Genomic DNA, 17,576 nt, shown 5'->3' with positions numbered 1-17,576 from the left:
CCTCACATCATTCCAAACCCGTAAAAGCTTTGTTGTCTTCAGAACACAATTTAAGATATTTTGGATGAAAACTGGTAGGCTTGTGATTGACCCTCTTAGACTGCCAAGTAAATAACACTGTCAACGTCCAGAAAAGTATGAAAGATATCGTCAGGATTGTCCATCTGCCCTCAGTGGTTCAAAGGTAATGTTATGAAGCGACATGAATACTTTTTGTAAGCAAAGAAAACCAAAATAATGCCTTTTTTTACAACAATTTCTTTGTCAACAGTCTCCTCTGTGTCTCTCCATATCACCGTATGCTGTATGCTCTTCTGTGTCAGCCGTGCCACAAGGATGCGCTGTTTCTACGTGTACGTAGCTTTGATTTGAAAGAAAACAGTGCATCCTTGTGGCGCGGCTGACACAGTTGCGGTTTAAAAATAAGTGATTTTAAGCTATTAAAATGCATTAAGCAACAAACAAGAACTAATTTTTAGAGCCATGCACGGGCCTCAAATTTTGTCTCGAGCCCGTCCCTGCCCCAAGACCCTCACGCCCAAGCCAACCCGAGCCACCTTTTTCCTCCCTTCTCCCAAAACAGCTTATACTACCGTTTCAGCTATTAAAAATGATTACGTTTTGTATGTAATGGCAAAGTGATTATATTTTGTTTCATTTTTTTTATTAAGTTAATTTCGAAAAACGTTTGGAGCATTTTTTGTTTGTTAAATACAAGCTTTTGTTTTTTTTAAGTATGACCAAACGGCCAGCTGCAGAAAGTAATCTGATGATCATATATGTTTGATCAATTTAGCCTTCTAAAATTATCATGACTTGCATAAAATAAAGTCTATAGATACAACAGACACAATATCAACAAAACGTTGTGCTTTTATAAAATGAATAAAACAAACATGATGCGATTTCTTCCCTATATGGTCTTAAATAGGAGCGCTTCACAAAAATGAATCGAAACTGAGCGAATACATGCCTCACGGACATGAAAAATATATCTATAGAAAGATTTAAATTAGTACTTAACGAAATAAAAGATATCGAAAACAAAATCTCAAAACTCAAAAACCGTATAGATTCATTTCTTAAAGGTGCATCTATTGAGGAGATGGCAAGCACTGCTAATGCGTGCGTGCATATATGCGTTGCGTATTGCATAGGCAATGTATAATAAAACCGTATTTTTAATACAGTAGCCTATGTGTGCTCTGTGCATATATGTGCATAATAAAAGGAGAGAAGCTAAATGAACCCAAGCCCGCCACGAGCCCGATCCATAAAAAAAATTAATTGGGACCCTACGGTTTTGCAGAGCTCTACTCATTTAGCTATATGCATGCGCATATGAAGAAGGGGCTCATAGAGCACGGGAGTATTGAACAGTTATTTTTGCCACTTTATAGGCCTTGAATGGTTAACTACACACAGTTGTATGTGTCAAAATGCCTGTGTTTGCTAGTGAACGCAAACAACTGAGAAAGTAAACACATGTGTAACAGTATTTTAGTTTAGGGCAGCTGTTAAAGTGACAGCAGTCTAATATTCTTGCCTTCTGTCATTCAAGTTAATCAAATAACATTAGTGAGAAAGTCTCTCGCTGCTCTTGACTAAATCACATTTGTGACTTTTAATATGCAGTGTTTTTATAAATTTTTGATTACTTTATAAAATGGAACATTTCTCATTTATTTGTTCTACTCTATTTTTTGTCCTGTTGCTAGAAATTAATTTCTTATTCTTATTTAAACACGGACTGTTTACTTAGCTTCAGTGAGTTAGTTTTTTTGTCTCTCTCTCTTATTCAGGCTAGTATTAGATTTTTGTGATATTGACACTGTTGACAAGAATTATGAAATTTCTATTGAATCAAATATTTTTACATCATAAATACCTCGTTTAATATGTATACACAGTACATATTGTTACCGTAAAATAAAATTACTCATGTCATGTCATGTCACACCCTAGCAACCACCTAGAACACTTCACAAACCGCCTACAGTGCACCCAAGTAAACACCCTTAAACACCTTAGAACATTAAATACCACTTCGCAATCACTTGAAACCCCAATGCAAAGAACTGCATGAACAAATTACTCCAAACAACCAAGCAACCACCAAGCAACGCTATAGAGAACACCCTTGCAAGGTGTTTTCACAAAAATGCACCATTGACCATTGCAGCAAATCTGGTATTCACTGGTGGAATCTATGTATTTCCTTTTAAATGAAACAAATCTTGGCAGGTTCTGTAGCTCATTTGTGAGAAAAGTTATACAGTGTGTGATAGGAATGCATTCTAATAGAGACAGCGATAAGGCAATCTGCATGTCTTCAAGGTGTTTGCACACTTGTAATCAAAGGGGAAATGCTCGGAAATAATGTTAACCTTCATCATATGGAAAGGGTGAAAAGTGAATATGTCTGTCATGGAAAACCCTACACATCTTTCTCCCACATGGTGAGCAAATGACAGTGTGAAACAACCATGACCGTTCTCCCTAGAGCCCCACTGCGAGCTTTATATGAAGGGTGAAGCTCAGTTAGAAGTCATAACGGCACGTTTCATTCAAGTGCTCAAACAACAGCATCAGGAAAGTGGATCCAGATTTGCACAATTATGTTCTAATACCATGCAGTTTCTGGCATTAAAAAGGCAAGAGGACAAGGACCAGAGTATGACTGTGTCATCTGATTCCTTTCAGAGGAGTTTGCCCAAGTTGAATGGGGCACCTCAGCAAGGTGCCATAATATCTTAGTGGGCACAGATGGCGGCTTAAAACTGTGCGGAGACCATCAGAACACAAGATATGCTTAAGGTAGTGCCGTCAATGAACAGCATGATATATCTACACTTACAATCTTCTTCTGACCTATTCAGTTTCAAAATAAGAATTAAATAATAAAATAATCTGAATATTAGTTAATGTGATGACTAAACAGCAACACAAACTAGATTCCAACAGCATGTCATCAACATTTATTAATCTGTTAATCTAGTGAACATAAATCACAGTTCACAAACACTCTCAAGTTTTAATATAGTGGTAATGAAGTCACTTTTTATTATGGGATGTCATTCTAAATGTAATATTACCTGGACAAACAAAATGATGCACTGACTTGAAGTACATGATTATGCACCCGCAAAAATAACTATACATGTATTAAATAATATAATAATAATAAATGATTAAAACAGTGAAAGTACTGTATGCTTTGCAAGTTTTTGAAAGTTAGATTTTCTAATTTGGAGTTTAATTCTGTGTTTTTTAATTCGCAATTGTGAGTTTCTATCTCATAATTTTGACTTTTTCCTCACAATTGTGAGTTCTGACTTTTTTTCTCAATTCTTGCAGCTTTTTTCCTCGCAATTCTTAGCTTAAATCTCAAAATTCCAAATATTTTCGCAGACTTCTGAGATATAAACTAAGAATTTTTTTTTTTTTTTTTTGTGATTGTGAAATAAACTAATATATCTCAGAAACTTTGGCCTTCACAGTTGTGCTAAGCAGCATATGGGTCACTTTATAGGCCCCTCTCAGCTAAATCAAACCTAGTTAGTGCCAAAAACCCATGACATCATTTAGGAGTTTAGCAGAGGAGGGAGTGGTGAATATTGCATCATAATTGAGGACACATTCTGTGCAGCATTTATATGCTAGAGCTGTTTAGATTTTTACCATCTGTTACATCAGCCAACACCCCTATACTGCTTTAAGTCTATTCTTTATGTTTTTGTCTACATAATGAATGTTTCATGGCATGTTATGGGACAAAAAAAACAAATGTAATCAAACATGCAGCTTTCTAAGGACAGCACAAATCATGGAGTGATCTGAGTCCTCATTTAACCTGCGTGTGTATACATTGGACAGCACTGAGCAAATACATGCCAGGGCTCAAAAAAAAAAAAAAAAAAGCTAAGAAGACGTGGCAAATAACTTGAGTTTTTGGAGCACAAGGGCGGTATTCACTCCAAGACTGAAGCTCTTTCTGTTTCAGTTTATAACCCAGACTCTTATTCTGCTAATAGTTTACCAGCTGAACCACACGAATGTGATGTCAACTATAATTAGTGTGTCATTCTCATAATATAATATAATTTATCAGACCACCTGTATTAGACATTCTCAATACCAACGCAGCTGTTGGCATTACAACTGCATTACAATTCCTAAATCTACTATGTGCAATTTATTAAATTACACTCCCATGAAATGCACTTTTCTCATAAACCAAAGCTCTCATGCAAGTACTTTCACATATGCAGAATTTAGGCAATACAACCTTTTTATCCAGGATTCGAATTACTTAAAGTCAGCAAACAAATGGGAGTGAAATTTCAGCTGAAAAGAGTGAACAATAAAGAGAAGTGCATGTTGGAATGAGTTTCCACTCTGGTCCAATACTTCCTGTTCATTGCTGGCCAGATGAAATAAGAGCAAAACAATCCCCATTATGTAGTAACAGCTGTGTTCCCCATCAGGGGAAGGAAACCCATTCTCTGCAGTAAATGCGCTCAGAATGTGTGACATTCCATTGCAATCACATACACGCTTTAGTGCATTCACAAAGGCAGTATATCAGAGATTCTGAGAGTGCTGCAAAAGAGCGACGGAATGCATAACTGAATATGTGAATCTTTGGGAAAAAGGAAATTGTGGTAATACTTTCAGTGAGGTCTCCATGTTACACACATTAGAAGGTGTAACTTTATATTAGCTGTCTTTAACTACCATATTTAATTGTTAGGTACAATATGTTTATTGTGTTCATACTGCAAAACACTTTTTATGCAATTGAGGTGGGATACAGGTTAGGTTATGGTCAGGTTTCATATATAGTTACCCAAGATATAGATGAGGTTTTTTCTTCTCTGTAACAGATTTGAAGAAATTTAGCATTGCATCACTTGCTCACCAGTGGATCCTCTGCAGTGAATGGGTGCCGTCAGAATAAGAGTCCAAACATCTTATAAAAACATCACAATAATCCACAAGTAATCCTCATGACTCCATTCCATCAATTAGCTTTTTGTGAAGAGAAAAAAGTAATTTTTATAAGAAACAAATCCATCATTTAGGTGTTTTAACTCGAAACCATTGCTTCTGGCCAAAATACATGTCCATAACTCACCAATGGAAAAGTCCATCTGTTGTCTTCTCACATCAAAATCCACCAACTTTTTCCCTTGAGAAAGAAATGTTATGCCTGGAGGACTCTATATTTTAGCCAGATGCAACAGTTTGATATTAAAAAATTAAAGATGTTAATGATGGATTTGTTTACAACAAGCATGGAGCTTTTCTCCTCACACGGTTTTGGATGTCTGGAGACAGTTTAAATCAGCTGTTTGGACTAATTCTGAATGCACCCATTCACTGCAGAGGATCCACTGATAAACAAGTGAGGCAATGCAAAATGTCTCCAATTGCTGCCAAAGAAACAAACTCGTCTGCATCTTGGATTTGCTGAGGGTGAGCAAACTTTCAGGAGCTGTACTGTATTGCTAGCATCATTATATCAAGGTCCACAAAATAATAATAAAGTACATTTTATAACTCAGTATTTATGAAAATGCACAGCAGAGTCAGAATGTAGCCTAAGTGACATGGATTATTAAACTGAGCTATTGCATGACATATTGAGCTGCGGGTCAAATGATGATAGGTGGGGTAAGAGGTGTGGTGGGAGTTTGGGTGGGTGTGCACTCTGCAGCAAACTGTAAAACACACTGATGACATTTCCTGCAATGCAGTAGTGGTCAAACGCATGATGTATTTTAGTAAAGTTATTATTAGTTAAGGTTATTTTTGGAATTCAGTTGCCTGCAATAACTGATTTGACTTTAAAAAAATAATGCAGGAAATTTGGAGAAAAAAGAAAATAAGAGTAGCTACACGAAAAAAAGCCCCATTTAATTATGCAATTATTTCAACATTAGGCATAAGAAAACTGCAACCATAGACTGTCTAGTAGCTACTAGATAGAACCCGTTTACCTCGTATGTAGCTTATTTTACTCTCGTCCAACAGACTGGATGAGGATGCTCCCATTGTGCAGCGTGGTTTGTCGCGGCGGTCCCGAGCGGAGGATTTTTCCCGTTAGTCCGATCCGGTTTTGAAGCGCAGCGACTGTTTTGACTGTCAGACAATGACGAGCGCTAGTAAACTGTGACTCAAGCGTCTCAAACTTCCTCAAACTGCAGCAGCGCCGCCCGCTTATCCTCTCAGCTCCGTCAACATCCGAAGCCCTGGACATCTTACACAGCAATGTTTTGACGCTTTGCCTGTTAATTGATGTATTTGCAAATATTTTCAATATATCTTAAACATCTTTTTGTATTTTACTACGAAAATAATAAAATAATAAAATAAAACACTATAGGCCTATTAACTATTTGGTAAGTTATGCCATAAAATAGTTCATTCGAAAAATATAAGATAGTGTATAAGAGCAAAGGGAAGAAAATAAACATAGGGCGCGTCCTCTGGTTGGAATTACTCAAAATTAAAATAAAATAAAAAAATAGCAAGTTTTGCGCAAAGAAGACGCACTGTTTTACACATGAATGGTGTGTGTTGTTATTCTGAATTAATCCGTTCATTAATTAATTAAGAAATAAAGATAAATTAACGTTATGAAGAAACGGAAGGCTTTCGGCATCACTCTGCTCCCCCCTAGAGGCACACTGTGCAGTTCATAGAAGTTATGTACAAAAATGCTGATATATTTTGCTAAATAAAGTGCTAAAAATTAAAAATGTTATACTAAGTTATAATTCTGAAATAATAATGCCATAAAAACTTGTAAATTTGGTATGACTTACCAAAATAGTGTTTTCATACACTAAACACACAGCAGAACACCATGGAAATGAAATCAGATAATTATGAACAAATTAACTCATAATGTAAGCTCATCATTTCATAATTATGACTTAGTATATCATATTTAAAAAAAAAATTCACATGTCTTTTAATTACTTTAATTGTGACTAAATATCTCATTATTTTAAATTAGCATTTGTTTTTTATTACAATTTTTTTTTTCTTTTTTACATTTTATTTCAAAAAATATTATTTATCAATACTTTCTTCTGGGATGATCACGTTAAACACAAAACAGGTCAGTAGTCGATCAGAAGTGCTACCATGGAATTACTAAGAATTAAAAGTAGACTATGTATTTCCACTTTTTTTTATTATTATCATACATATATTAACTTGCAACAATTACATTTTAATTAAATTTATAAAGAAATGAACTATGTGCTACGTGTCATTTTGCACACAAAAGTGTAAAAAAAAAAATGAACGCTTGTAAAAAATAATACCACATTTCCCAGAGTTCCTTTCGTTCCTGGATCCGCCATATTGAGCGCCGCAGAACGCGCTGGCAGGGAGAGGGTGTTCATAACATTGAGATGTAAGTATGTAAACAGCTGCGTTTTTTGTGAAAATATATGCTTTTTGGCTGTCGATGTTGATGTTTTCATTAACGCAAAATGTACTTTATGTCACTAACTTGTCGACAATTTCTTCATAATCGATTTAATGGAGCCTTTAAATACAGCATCTGGATTAGCAGAGAGAGTTAGCCGTTAGCTCTACGTTTTCATGACAGCGCAGGAGATAAAACCTTTTCCGCTTATTTGTTTTTCTCTCCCGTTTATATTGTTTTGAGGTTTTTAATATCTGTCGGTTGTTGGAGAGCAGGCACAGTCATGCAGTCGACACTTGGTATGTGTAGGTAGATGCTTTCTGTATTAATTGACACAAAGAGTTAATTTTAGCCTGCTAGCTCTGTGACTGCAGGGTTAGACGGATTAATCGCTTATTTTGTCATGCTGATCTTAAAAATAAACAGAAACTGCTCAGCTGATTATTATTTAAACAAGGATAGAGTTCAGTGGACTAAATAACGTGGCATCTTTCAGCGTCAAATGACCATAACATCCCTCAGATGTCAGAGATGATCATAATGAACCTGACTCTGTTGTCCTTGTTCTAATCAATCACATTTGAAAGTTGTTCCTAAAAAATAACAAGTCATAAAAAGGAAATATTAAATAATGTATTACTTTTGATCTAAAACGCATTTATTGTTTTGTTTTGGTTTAGTATCTCACCAAAACCTGTAGCTCTTAGAAGATCCTGATATCAGTTCTTGCACATCATGTGAGTATTTTTCTCTTTGGCTCTTTTTCCTCAGAGCTGAAAGACACGCGGTGTATAAAGATGACACAAACGGTCCAGACGAATGGGGTTCAAGCCCTCAGTAAGACCTGGGAGCTTAGTCTCTATGAATTACAGAGAACTCCACAGGTAAGGAAATTCATTCACCAGTTATTGTGTTACAGTTGGTACGTTCAGGTTTTTCCACATGTCATTCTTTCTGTATCTCAGTGAAATGCTGGCGAGACAAGAGATGGTTTTGGAATATGTAGTTTAGATTTCGACCCTCAGTTCAGCTTCTCTGGTGTTGTGCTCCTCTAGGAGGCCATCACGGATGGTCTGGAGATCGCCGTGTCCCCGCGCAGCTTGCACAGTGAGCTGATGTGTCCCATCTGTCTGGACATGTTGAAGAACACCATGACCACCAAGGAGTGCCTGCACCGCTTCTGTGCCGACTGCATCATCACTGCGCTCAGATCAGGGTGGGTTTGTGTTATTAGAAGGGTTAATGTATTCAGATTTATATTCTACTCTACACTTGATTCACTGGATTGTTTTATGTGTGTTTTTTCCATGTGTTGTATTAAAGCTGCTGTCCGTAAATTGTTTTTTTAACCAAAATATTTTTTTGGGGAAGTACATAACCAGCCAGCGCTCCAAATAATCACCTTACTTAAGCCGATTCACATCAGTGGGCTTATGATAATGTTTTCTAATTTGAGTGGTACTGGTAAGGAATTCGCAGGAAATATTATTAAATATTATTAGTATTATTACGTCACATCTGTAAACATAAAGAAGTTTTCCCGGCTGGTAGGCTATATTTCATGTGAGGGTACTGCAGGTGGTGGAATGTTTAGAGCATTTTCTCACAGCAACTGGAATAATTAGACTTGTCATTTCTATGGCGGATTGTTAAACAGAAAGGAGTAGGTTTATGAAACGCATGTAAGTGACTGAAATTAGATTATATTCCAGTTTTAAACGTGCATCTGATCACAGATAGTGTATGTGAGTTTACACAAGTTTTGTATTTTAAAGAGAACCAGTTTTAAGGAAGAATAATTTGCTTTTTGGGTTAAACCAATTTCTTTATATGAAATTTTAATGGTTTGAAAATTAGACTGTACAGAAATTTAACTCTTCATGTAATGCTAATATACCGTCCTATAATAATAAAGTAATTTAATTAATTTTTAATTAAACTAAATCTCTATCTTTATTTTTTTTTTACTTTCTAATTTGAGAAGTTTAATTTCAGTTCCATGCCACTATTAAACTTCTCTGCTTCACAGGAATAAGGAGTGTCCTACATGCAGGAAGAAGCTGGTGTCGAAGCGCTCCCTCCGTCCAGACCCAAACTTTGACGCCCTGATCAGTAAGATCTACCCCAGCAGAGACGAGTACGAAGCCCACCAGGAGAGAGTGTTAGCCCGCATCAGCAAGCACAACAACCAGCAGGCACTGAGCCACAGTATTGAGGAGGGCCTAAAAATCCAGGCCATGAACAGGTTAGATATCTGATAGAAATCCATGTGGGAAACAATGTTTTCTCATATTTATGTTTATAGTTTAATCTCTTATCTATGGCTGTCATGTGCTTAAATCAGTTGCAACTTTACAGGATATTGAATATTATGTTTTTACTCTATTGTAAAATATCTTTCTTTTTCATTTTTTGCCACTTTACGTGACCAGAATGTTAATTTTGCATTTTTTTTTAACAATCTGCACTTGTTACTCTGTTCCCAACGTTCCACCACCGGGGGTGCTGTAGACTTCAGCGGGGGAAGAAGCACCAAATCGAAAATGGCAGCGGGGCAGAGGACAATGGGGACAGTTCACATTGCAGCAATGCATCAGTGCACAGTAACCAAGAGGCCGGACCCAGCATCAAACGAACCAAAACCTCCGACGATTCGGGACTGGACATGGACAATGCCACAGAGAACGGAGGAGGAGACCTGGCACTGGACGGGGCCAGCGAGATTGAGCTGGTGTTCCGCCCTCACCCGACGCTGATGGAGAAAGAAGACGCCGCGCAGACAAGGTGAGCCAGTTCTGTGTTCGTTAGTCTTGCTTAACTAATTTAGCATCATTTTAGCTATATGCTTTAAACTCGTTTCATTTTGTTATTTAGTCTAAATTTAAATGTAGAATTTGTTATCAGGTACATTAAGACTTCGGGGAACGCCACAGTGGACCACCTTTCCAAATACTTGGCTGTCAGATTGGCTTTGGAGGAAATGCGCAAGAACGGAGAGGCAAGCCCCATCAACGTAGAAGCAGCCAGCGAAAAACAGTACACCATCTACATCCCTACAGCAAACAACCAGTTCACAGTAAGTTTGGTGCCACTTCATCAAGGCCTGCACAGCATGGTCAAACAATCATATTCTATCATCTGAACAAGGATTGCGATATGATAAATGATATTGCGTGTTGCAGTTTCCCATTCATAAATATATGAGTGAACTGTCTTTGTATTTTTATAGTCTTTGGTCACACTTACTTCAACCAAGCTTCATCAAGCTTGTCAATTTTGCATTGCTTTCAAGCCATAAATACTTAGATCACTTGTCTAAGGAAGGAAAATTAAGTTGTGACATCACATAAAATAGAAAAACTCCTATTCTTAGAAACTGTCAGACATGCTTTTCTTCAATTTGACTGTGTCCATTTTCCCCTCACAGGTCTTGAATGGCTCTTTCTCTCTGGAGCTGGTGAGCGAGAAGTACTGGAAAGTCAACAAGCCCATGGAGTTGTACTTTGCCCCAACGAAGGAGCACAAATAAATCCAGTGAGACATGAGGGTCTGAGCTGACCCGGGACAGACTGATGGTTCATCATCTCTTCTCTCTCCCCGTTTCTTTCTGTCTTTCTCTCTCTGTTCCTGGAGTATACTCCAGCTCCTCAATAACTGTGGCTGCTTTGATTTGTTTTTTTATTGTCTTTTTGTATGGGGACGAGACCAGGGTTGATCATTGGGAAAGGGGTGGGAGGGCCATGGAAGTCAAACCAGTGTGGATTCATTTTTTTTCTCCCCCTTTCAGTTGACACAATCATTTCATCTATACATGTTGAGTCCTTTTTGAGTCAAGTGGACTCAGACATTGCCTTCAACAAGCCACAATTTTAGTATACAAAATGGATAATGCATCTGTAACACCATGAGGGAATCACGCTGGGTGCTTCATGAAAGACTCCGTCAGAAGGTGGCTTTTATAGCCAATGGAGCTGTCCTTTAATATCAGACGTGACCAATGATCTTCACAGAGCTGTAGGAGATTTGAAATGCATTTTCAGAGCAGACACACCACTCCTGTAGCAGCAGCATTCGTTCACTAACATGACTGCATCTGGTCACTGTTCACCAGTACAATGTGATGGCTTAGTTCACATGACTCGGTCATGTCACTAGTCTGTACTATGGTGTTAGTCGACAGATGTTTCGGGGATTGTACATATTACATCACTTTAATAGAATAAATACCTGGAAAATGTATATTGACACCATTGTTACAGCTATTTCAGTACCGTTTCATAAAAACATAAGTTGCCAGTTGTACATTTGGACTCAGTTTTTGAATAGTTTCATAGATGCTTCATCTAAGACTTTTTAGAACATGAAGTACTTTAAGTTTGACATCCTTGACATACATTTGAGTTCAATGTTGTTTGGAAAAAAAAATGTATACAGCGTTTTTTTTTTTTGTTTTGTTTGGAAAATAAATAAAAAATGTATGCAAATCCCGGTGTTGCACTTTGTGTCAAGTATAGTGGAGCAACAACGACACAGTTCCAGCAGATGGCGCTAGTGCTTCAGGTCTTTTAAGACTGTGGTCAATAACACAGCAGAAAAGTCCAGGAATAATATAATAATGCTTGTCATGGTGTAAAGTCATCCCACAATATAAATAAGTGATCGACTTAAAAACAACGAAAGTTTACTAATAGTTTATAACGTAAGTAATATATATGTATAATGTGGCAAATACAATAAACAAATAATTATTTAATATTTTGAGTTGTAATCAATAATTGGCAAATAATGCAACTTGATAATATATTGTTTAAAAAAAAACTAACTAAAGGCTGAAATCAGTGAATTTAGGCATCACAAAATTATACAAGTACAGAATGAAAATGGATATTAATTTAGAGATTTGCAAAGGTTTACATTTAACCACTGTTTTATTATTGTCTTAAAGATTAAGTGATGATAGCATAGGTAGACTAAATGTAAAGATAACAGAAAAAAATTTATTGTAATACAACAGTATTACAACAGTTTTTATTGTGCTTTCTTTGAAGAGCAAAAGAAAGAGATAAAAAAATCACCCCTTTCAAAATGTTTAATCAGACCCCAAACTGTTGAATGTTATTGTGTACATCATATATATATATGTAATATTATATTGGCCAATAACTGGTATTGTATTACAATACTGTTCAACCCATACTGTCAGTAATGACTTATAAACTTGTCTGTGGAATACAGAATGTTTCTTTTATTATTTATTCCAGGATGTTACATATCAGGTAAGGTCTCACATTCATACACCTATACTCTCAGACAAAAAGGTTCAAAGCTGTCACTTAGACCTTAAAGTAACATATCAGTACTTTAAAAGTACACATTAGTATATAACATGTACATATTTGTACCGTCAAGCTTTTGTACCGTATGATACCACGACGCTGTCAGCGTTTGTAGCTCTTTCTGAGTGTGCTTGATTCACCTCTGATGTGTGAGTTCAGCAGATCTGAAGTCGAGGTTGTAACGAGGCCGCTGTAGGTTGCGTAATCTGTGAAGATTAGTGATCTTTTACAGTTTTGATTTAATCCCATGTCTAGTGATGTGCTAGTCTACCCACATGATGCTCTGTAGCACTAACTCGAAAGGTAGTGAAATGGCTGTTTTTATACTCATACATTAGTGTTTCTCAGTCCTGCTCGTGAGAGTCATTGCTACATATTTGCTAGTTCAGGTCATGTAACACTCTACTAATGAAATGAGACGATTTTGTTAAATAATGTGTAAAATGTTAGTTTTTTTTTTCTTCCAGCAGCAGAATGTAGAAATTGTTGATATTCATCCACAGGTTTGTTTTCTTTTAGTTTATAGTCTGTTCCACGGGTCTATTGTGTTTGCATTGTCCCTAAAAACTGTTGTCTCCTTCCCTCTGTTCCTGTGGCTTCCTCCTGTCATTCATCTCTGTGGAGTGGACTGTTGACTTATGAGACTTGATGTGGTTTGTTCTCTGCTTGCTCTGCAAGTTCTTCTAACACATGATGCATGTGGCTTCTCCTGCTTTTACAGCTTTTAGTTTTCAAACACTATGCATTTTGCAGCCCTTGGGCCTGGATGGCAGTCTTTCCCTTTGTGTTTCTTGCAGATGTCTTTAAATTTCAAAAAATATAAAACACATGCATTGAAAACAATTGCTCTGACTTTTATAATGTAAAAGTTGTGTATATTTGCATAATCTTGGGGCTTTGTGCATTTTCATTATGCTTTATCGTGTATCTGGTCTAACATGTATGTTCTGCTTAGTTTGATATGTGTCCATTCATGATGGATTTTACAGTCTCACAGCGAGGAGGCAGCTGACCCTCACTGCAGTCTCACAAATGTGTTTTACTAGCGGTTTTTTTATCTCAAGATGGTCGGGGTCATGGCAGAGGTCGCTAACACTCGTGGCCTTCAAAAGACCAGCCTCCCACATCAAAGCATGACAGTATACCCATATAACCTGAAGCACTCTGCCATTTTCAAAGATCAAAAATGATATCTGTGGAACCATCAGGTTGATGTTTGACAGAACCGTCAGAGGCATATAAGCATAAATCTCCACATAGTTTTGGGGTAGATTCGTTTTCTTCTGCTCATGCGGTATTCGTTTGCTTGTGTTGTTAAGTTCATCCAATGCTCACAGCTTTCAGAGATACAAGCATGAGATTAGAAAATCTATTAATATGTTGATGATGTTCATTTTAAACTGTTCTGAGCTTTTAAGCTGGTCAATAATCACTCGTCTTTACGTCACAAGCACTCGTAGTTTGATGCAGCCTGCCTCTCGATGGTTTGCAGATGGCAACATTAAGCAGATATTCCCTGGCAGTCATGTATAGGGACCTTATTTCAACTGCTTTCCCTCAGCGTGAGTGTGTGTGTGTTCGGAGAGCTGGATGAGAACATTGTCTGGCTTTTTCCACACGCACTGCGCTGAACAATTAGTTATTCATGCTTTGACACACAGTGACGGAACAGGACCAGCATTCACTGTCTGTGATTAAAGCTTTCACACACGGCCAAACTGCAAAACAGACTGATGAATTTGAGTTCTATTGCAGTCAGAACAGTTTTGCTCCTTTTCTTTTCAATGCAATTCAGTGCAATTTACATTAAAGGTTTGGCTGCTACTCATAATTCAAGTGAACACTAGTGTGATGGCATGCATTTATGTTCTCCATCTTTATAGCAAGCAACAGTAGAGGGCCATTTTCTGTTCCAGCACTGTTTCAGTGCAAGGTTTCAGCATCCAAAGGAAAACCTTTAGTAGAAGAGTAGCAGCTACAGCAGAAAGGGGACAGATTATTATTTATGGTTTTCATAGTCACCAGTATTGTTTACATACTTTGGGCCATGTCTCATCTAATATGCGGAATGATCATTTTGGGACCTGGATGATGATGAATCAATACATTGTTGCAGCTGTGCTAAATTAAATGATATAGCAATACTACAGACTTATATACTAAATCTAATGTTAGTACATTTTAGATAATTTACTTTTTCTGCAATATAATATACAACTTATTATTCATATTTATATATTTTTTTAACATTTATATTTGTATGTAGTTTGTATATAGTCTATATATATCCCTCTTTCTGTCTCCAGGAACTATATAATAATATGTATCCTAAAAATTATATATAGAATTATAAAAATTATAATAATAATAATAAACATTGCATGTAGTATAATGAAATTATATGTAAATATAATAATACATGTTATTGAATAAATCAAAGATATTTCATTCAGTATATTACATGATATAAAATAATAATTGTATACAATTCTAATTAATATATTGTAAATTAAAATAATATATTTAGTAAATAATAAATATTTAGTATGTGTAAGTGTGTGTGCGTGCATGTGTGTGCGTGCATGTGTGTGTGTGTGTGTGTGTGTTTGAGTGTTTGAGCACTTGAATACATAGTTTTTGTGGACACAAATGTGTTTAATGACATGGGTATTTTTATATGTATTATGTATTATATGTTTAATAATGTGTGTGTGTGTGTGTGTACAAACAGATAGAGTTTAATTTATAAAACATAAAGTTCTATTTTCTATGAAAGGTTATCTAGAGAATGATCTCATTTGAGCAGTTTAAGTTCTTGTTTTTCTCTCTAGCTTCTAGAAAAGGAAACTTCAGGAAATGAACTATTCTCTGTGTAAACAAAGTTCTCTTAACTATCAGATCCTCTGCATCCATCTGCTGCCATCTATCTTCACGAAATGTATCATGTCCCTGGACTGACTGTTTAGTTTATAACGTGCTAATGTTGTTGTTAAAGCACATGCGGACATGGTCTTCATGTTCAAGCCACAAAACCTTTTTGTTGTCTTTCAAAGAAGTGTCCGTCTGTTCTGAATTAAGCCTCCTCAGCCAATGAGATAAAAGTACACAATGTGCAGTGTTGTGATTGGTGCTCTGTACGTGAATGTGGATGCTCTCCAACACTTTTCTTGCTTTGTTTAGGGGGTGATGGAAACTCTTCGGCCAAATCTGAGCGCCTGGGCACCATGCCACCATTTGGGCGTTTGGGACAATTGTTGGTGTGCTGTTGCTACATGGTGTTGTTTGACTTCCTAAATCAGAGGAACGCAGTGTTCGCTACAGATCACATGACAGGCTGAAGCAAGTTCTCAAGCAGCACACGTACACAAAAGACCTTTTACAGAAATCCGAGGGCTTACGACATACATACACAAATATGGCATATTTTCTAGCATGACGTGAGGAATTTTGTCCTTATGTGACCTTTGTGTGTTTTTAAACCTGCTACTTTCAAATTCAAAGGAAAGCATGTATTGTTTGAGTCACGCATCAGAAAGCTGAAAGAGTTAATGACTTAAAGTTCAACAGAGTTCTATCACACTGTATATGTTCTATTTAAAAAGGCATACATAAATACTGGATGCTTTTATTCATTAAACAAATAATATATTTTCTAATGCCAATAAATAAATACATAAAAATTCTTTGGAATCTTAATATATGTAGGTCTATTGTATGTCCATGAAGGAAAGTGTTCTTTTAGAACGATAATCATGTTAGTTGTGAATATTGATATAGACATGCATTAGAACAAATATTCATTCTTTAAAATCATATTCCTGTGTTGTGGTATGATCTTTGCCATCCTCTTAGAGTTAATGCACTTTCACACCAAGAACAAGTACTATGCTAAAACTATAAAGATGACTATATTAGTGTGTTTAAGCTCTGATTGTCTGTCAATGGTTTTATTGTTTATTATTTTGAAAGTGATAACAAAACATTGCGACTCTGCATCCTTATCATTTTGGCTATGATGTGGACTGGATTATTAAAACCTTTTAGTTATAATTTAATCTTGAAAATTTCTGAAGATTTTAGCATGGTGATGGATACAACAATATTAATGCATTTGGTCTTGGTGGTTGTAGATTATTACTGCTGCTGCTGCAAGCAAGTACAGGAACTTGTTACTGCCAATGCATACTGCGATATAGTGCCATGAGTATTTGAGACATACTAATGCTGTACAAATATAGTATAAAATAACCCGTAGAAGATCTACACAGGTGGAGCTGGGGAAGATGGAGGATTTCAGAGAAACTCTGAAAGCATGCTAAAAAAATCTCAAGTGAATGCTAGCCAGACATATAAATGCAAGGCAAATTCAAAAGTGAGGTGGATTGTGTTTGGCTGTTATAGTTTACAGACTTTGCTGTATTCTTTTAGAATTAAGGTGTATTCACAACAAGTCTATTAGAACGGATGATAATGATCTCTTTATCATAAACACATGCAGCATGCCATCTGTTGCTTTAAATGCATGATATTTGATTGGCTTTTCACTCATTAGCTGGAAACAAAGAACGTGTTTGCAATATAGTTCCTCTGTGACGATATTGTGTTACTGGACGTTCCTATTCTCAGAATAAGAATGAGAATTAAAACGTTTACTTATAGTTATCATGATAGCTCTTGGTGTTGACAGTCCTTCAGATCAAGTACTAAAACTTAATACTTATATTTATTGTTATTGAATTGGTGTAAATGGACCTAAATATGCTTTGTCGAGCTAAAAGAAGTTCTACAGACCCTAT

At 36.3% G+C, this 17,576-nt stretch overlaps 2 protein-coding genes across 2 annotated transcripts in view; one reads left to right on the top strand and one right to left on the bottom strand.

Annotated features, from left to right (window-relative positions):
- LOC113045812 (protein Niban-like) overlaps positions 1-6,260 on the bottom strand; it is a 30,049-nt gene extending 23,789 nt beyond the window's left edge. Inside the window, exon 1 of the mRNA XM_026206478.1 lies at positions 6,003-6,260. Within this exon, the coding sequence (XP_026062263.1) occupies positions 6,003-6,057 (55 nt within the window). The 5' untranslated portion in view covers positions 6,058-6,260. The remainder of the gene's footprint in view (positions 1-6,002) is intronic.
- A 1,095-nt stretch (positions 6,261-7,355) lies between these two features.
- rnf2 (ring finger protein 2) lies at positions 7,356-11,398 on the top strand. Its single transcript, XM_026206477.1, has 7 exons — positions 7,356-7,429; positions 8,216-8,328; positions 8,500-8,660; positions 9,474-9,689; positions 9,956-10,228; positions 10,349-10,520; positions 10,872-11,398. Exons 2-7 carry the CDS (start codon positions 8,242-8,244, stop codon positions 10,971-10,973), a joined length of 1,011 nt encoding a protein of 336 aa, XP_026062262.1. The 5' UTR covers positions 7,356-7,429; positions 8,216-8,241; the 3' UTR covers positions 10,974-11,398.
- Positions 11,399-17,576: the final 6,178 nt, after the last annotated feature.

This window comes from Carassius auratus, chromosome 27 (assembly GCF_003368295.1).
Source record: "Carassius auratus strain Wakin chromosome 27, ASM336829v1, whole genome shotgun sequence".
In the NCBI taxonomy this organism is placed as follows: Eukaryota; Metazoa; Chordata; class Actinopteri; order Cypriniformes; family Cyprinidae; genus Carassius; species Carassius auratus.
This window is presented reverse-complemented; position numbering and strand designations above follow the sequence as displayed.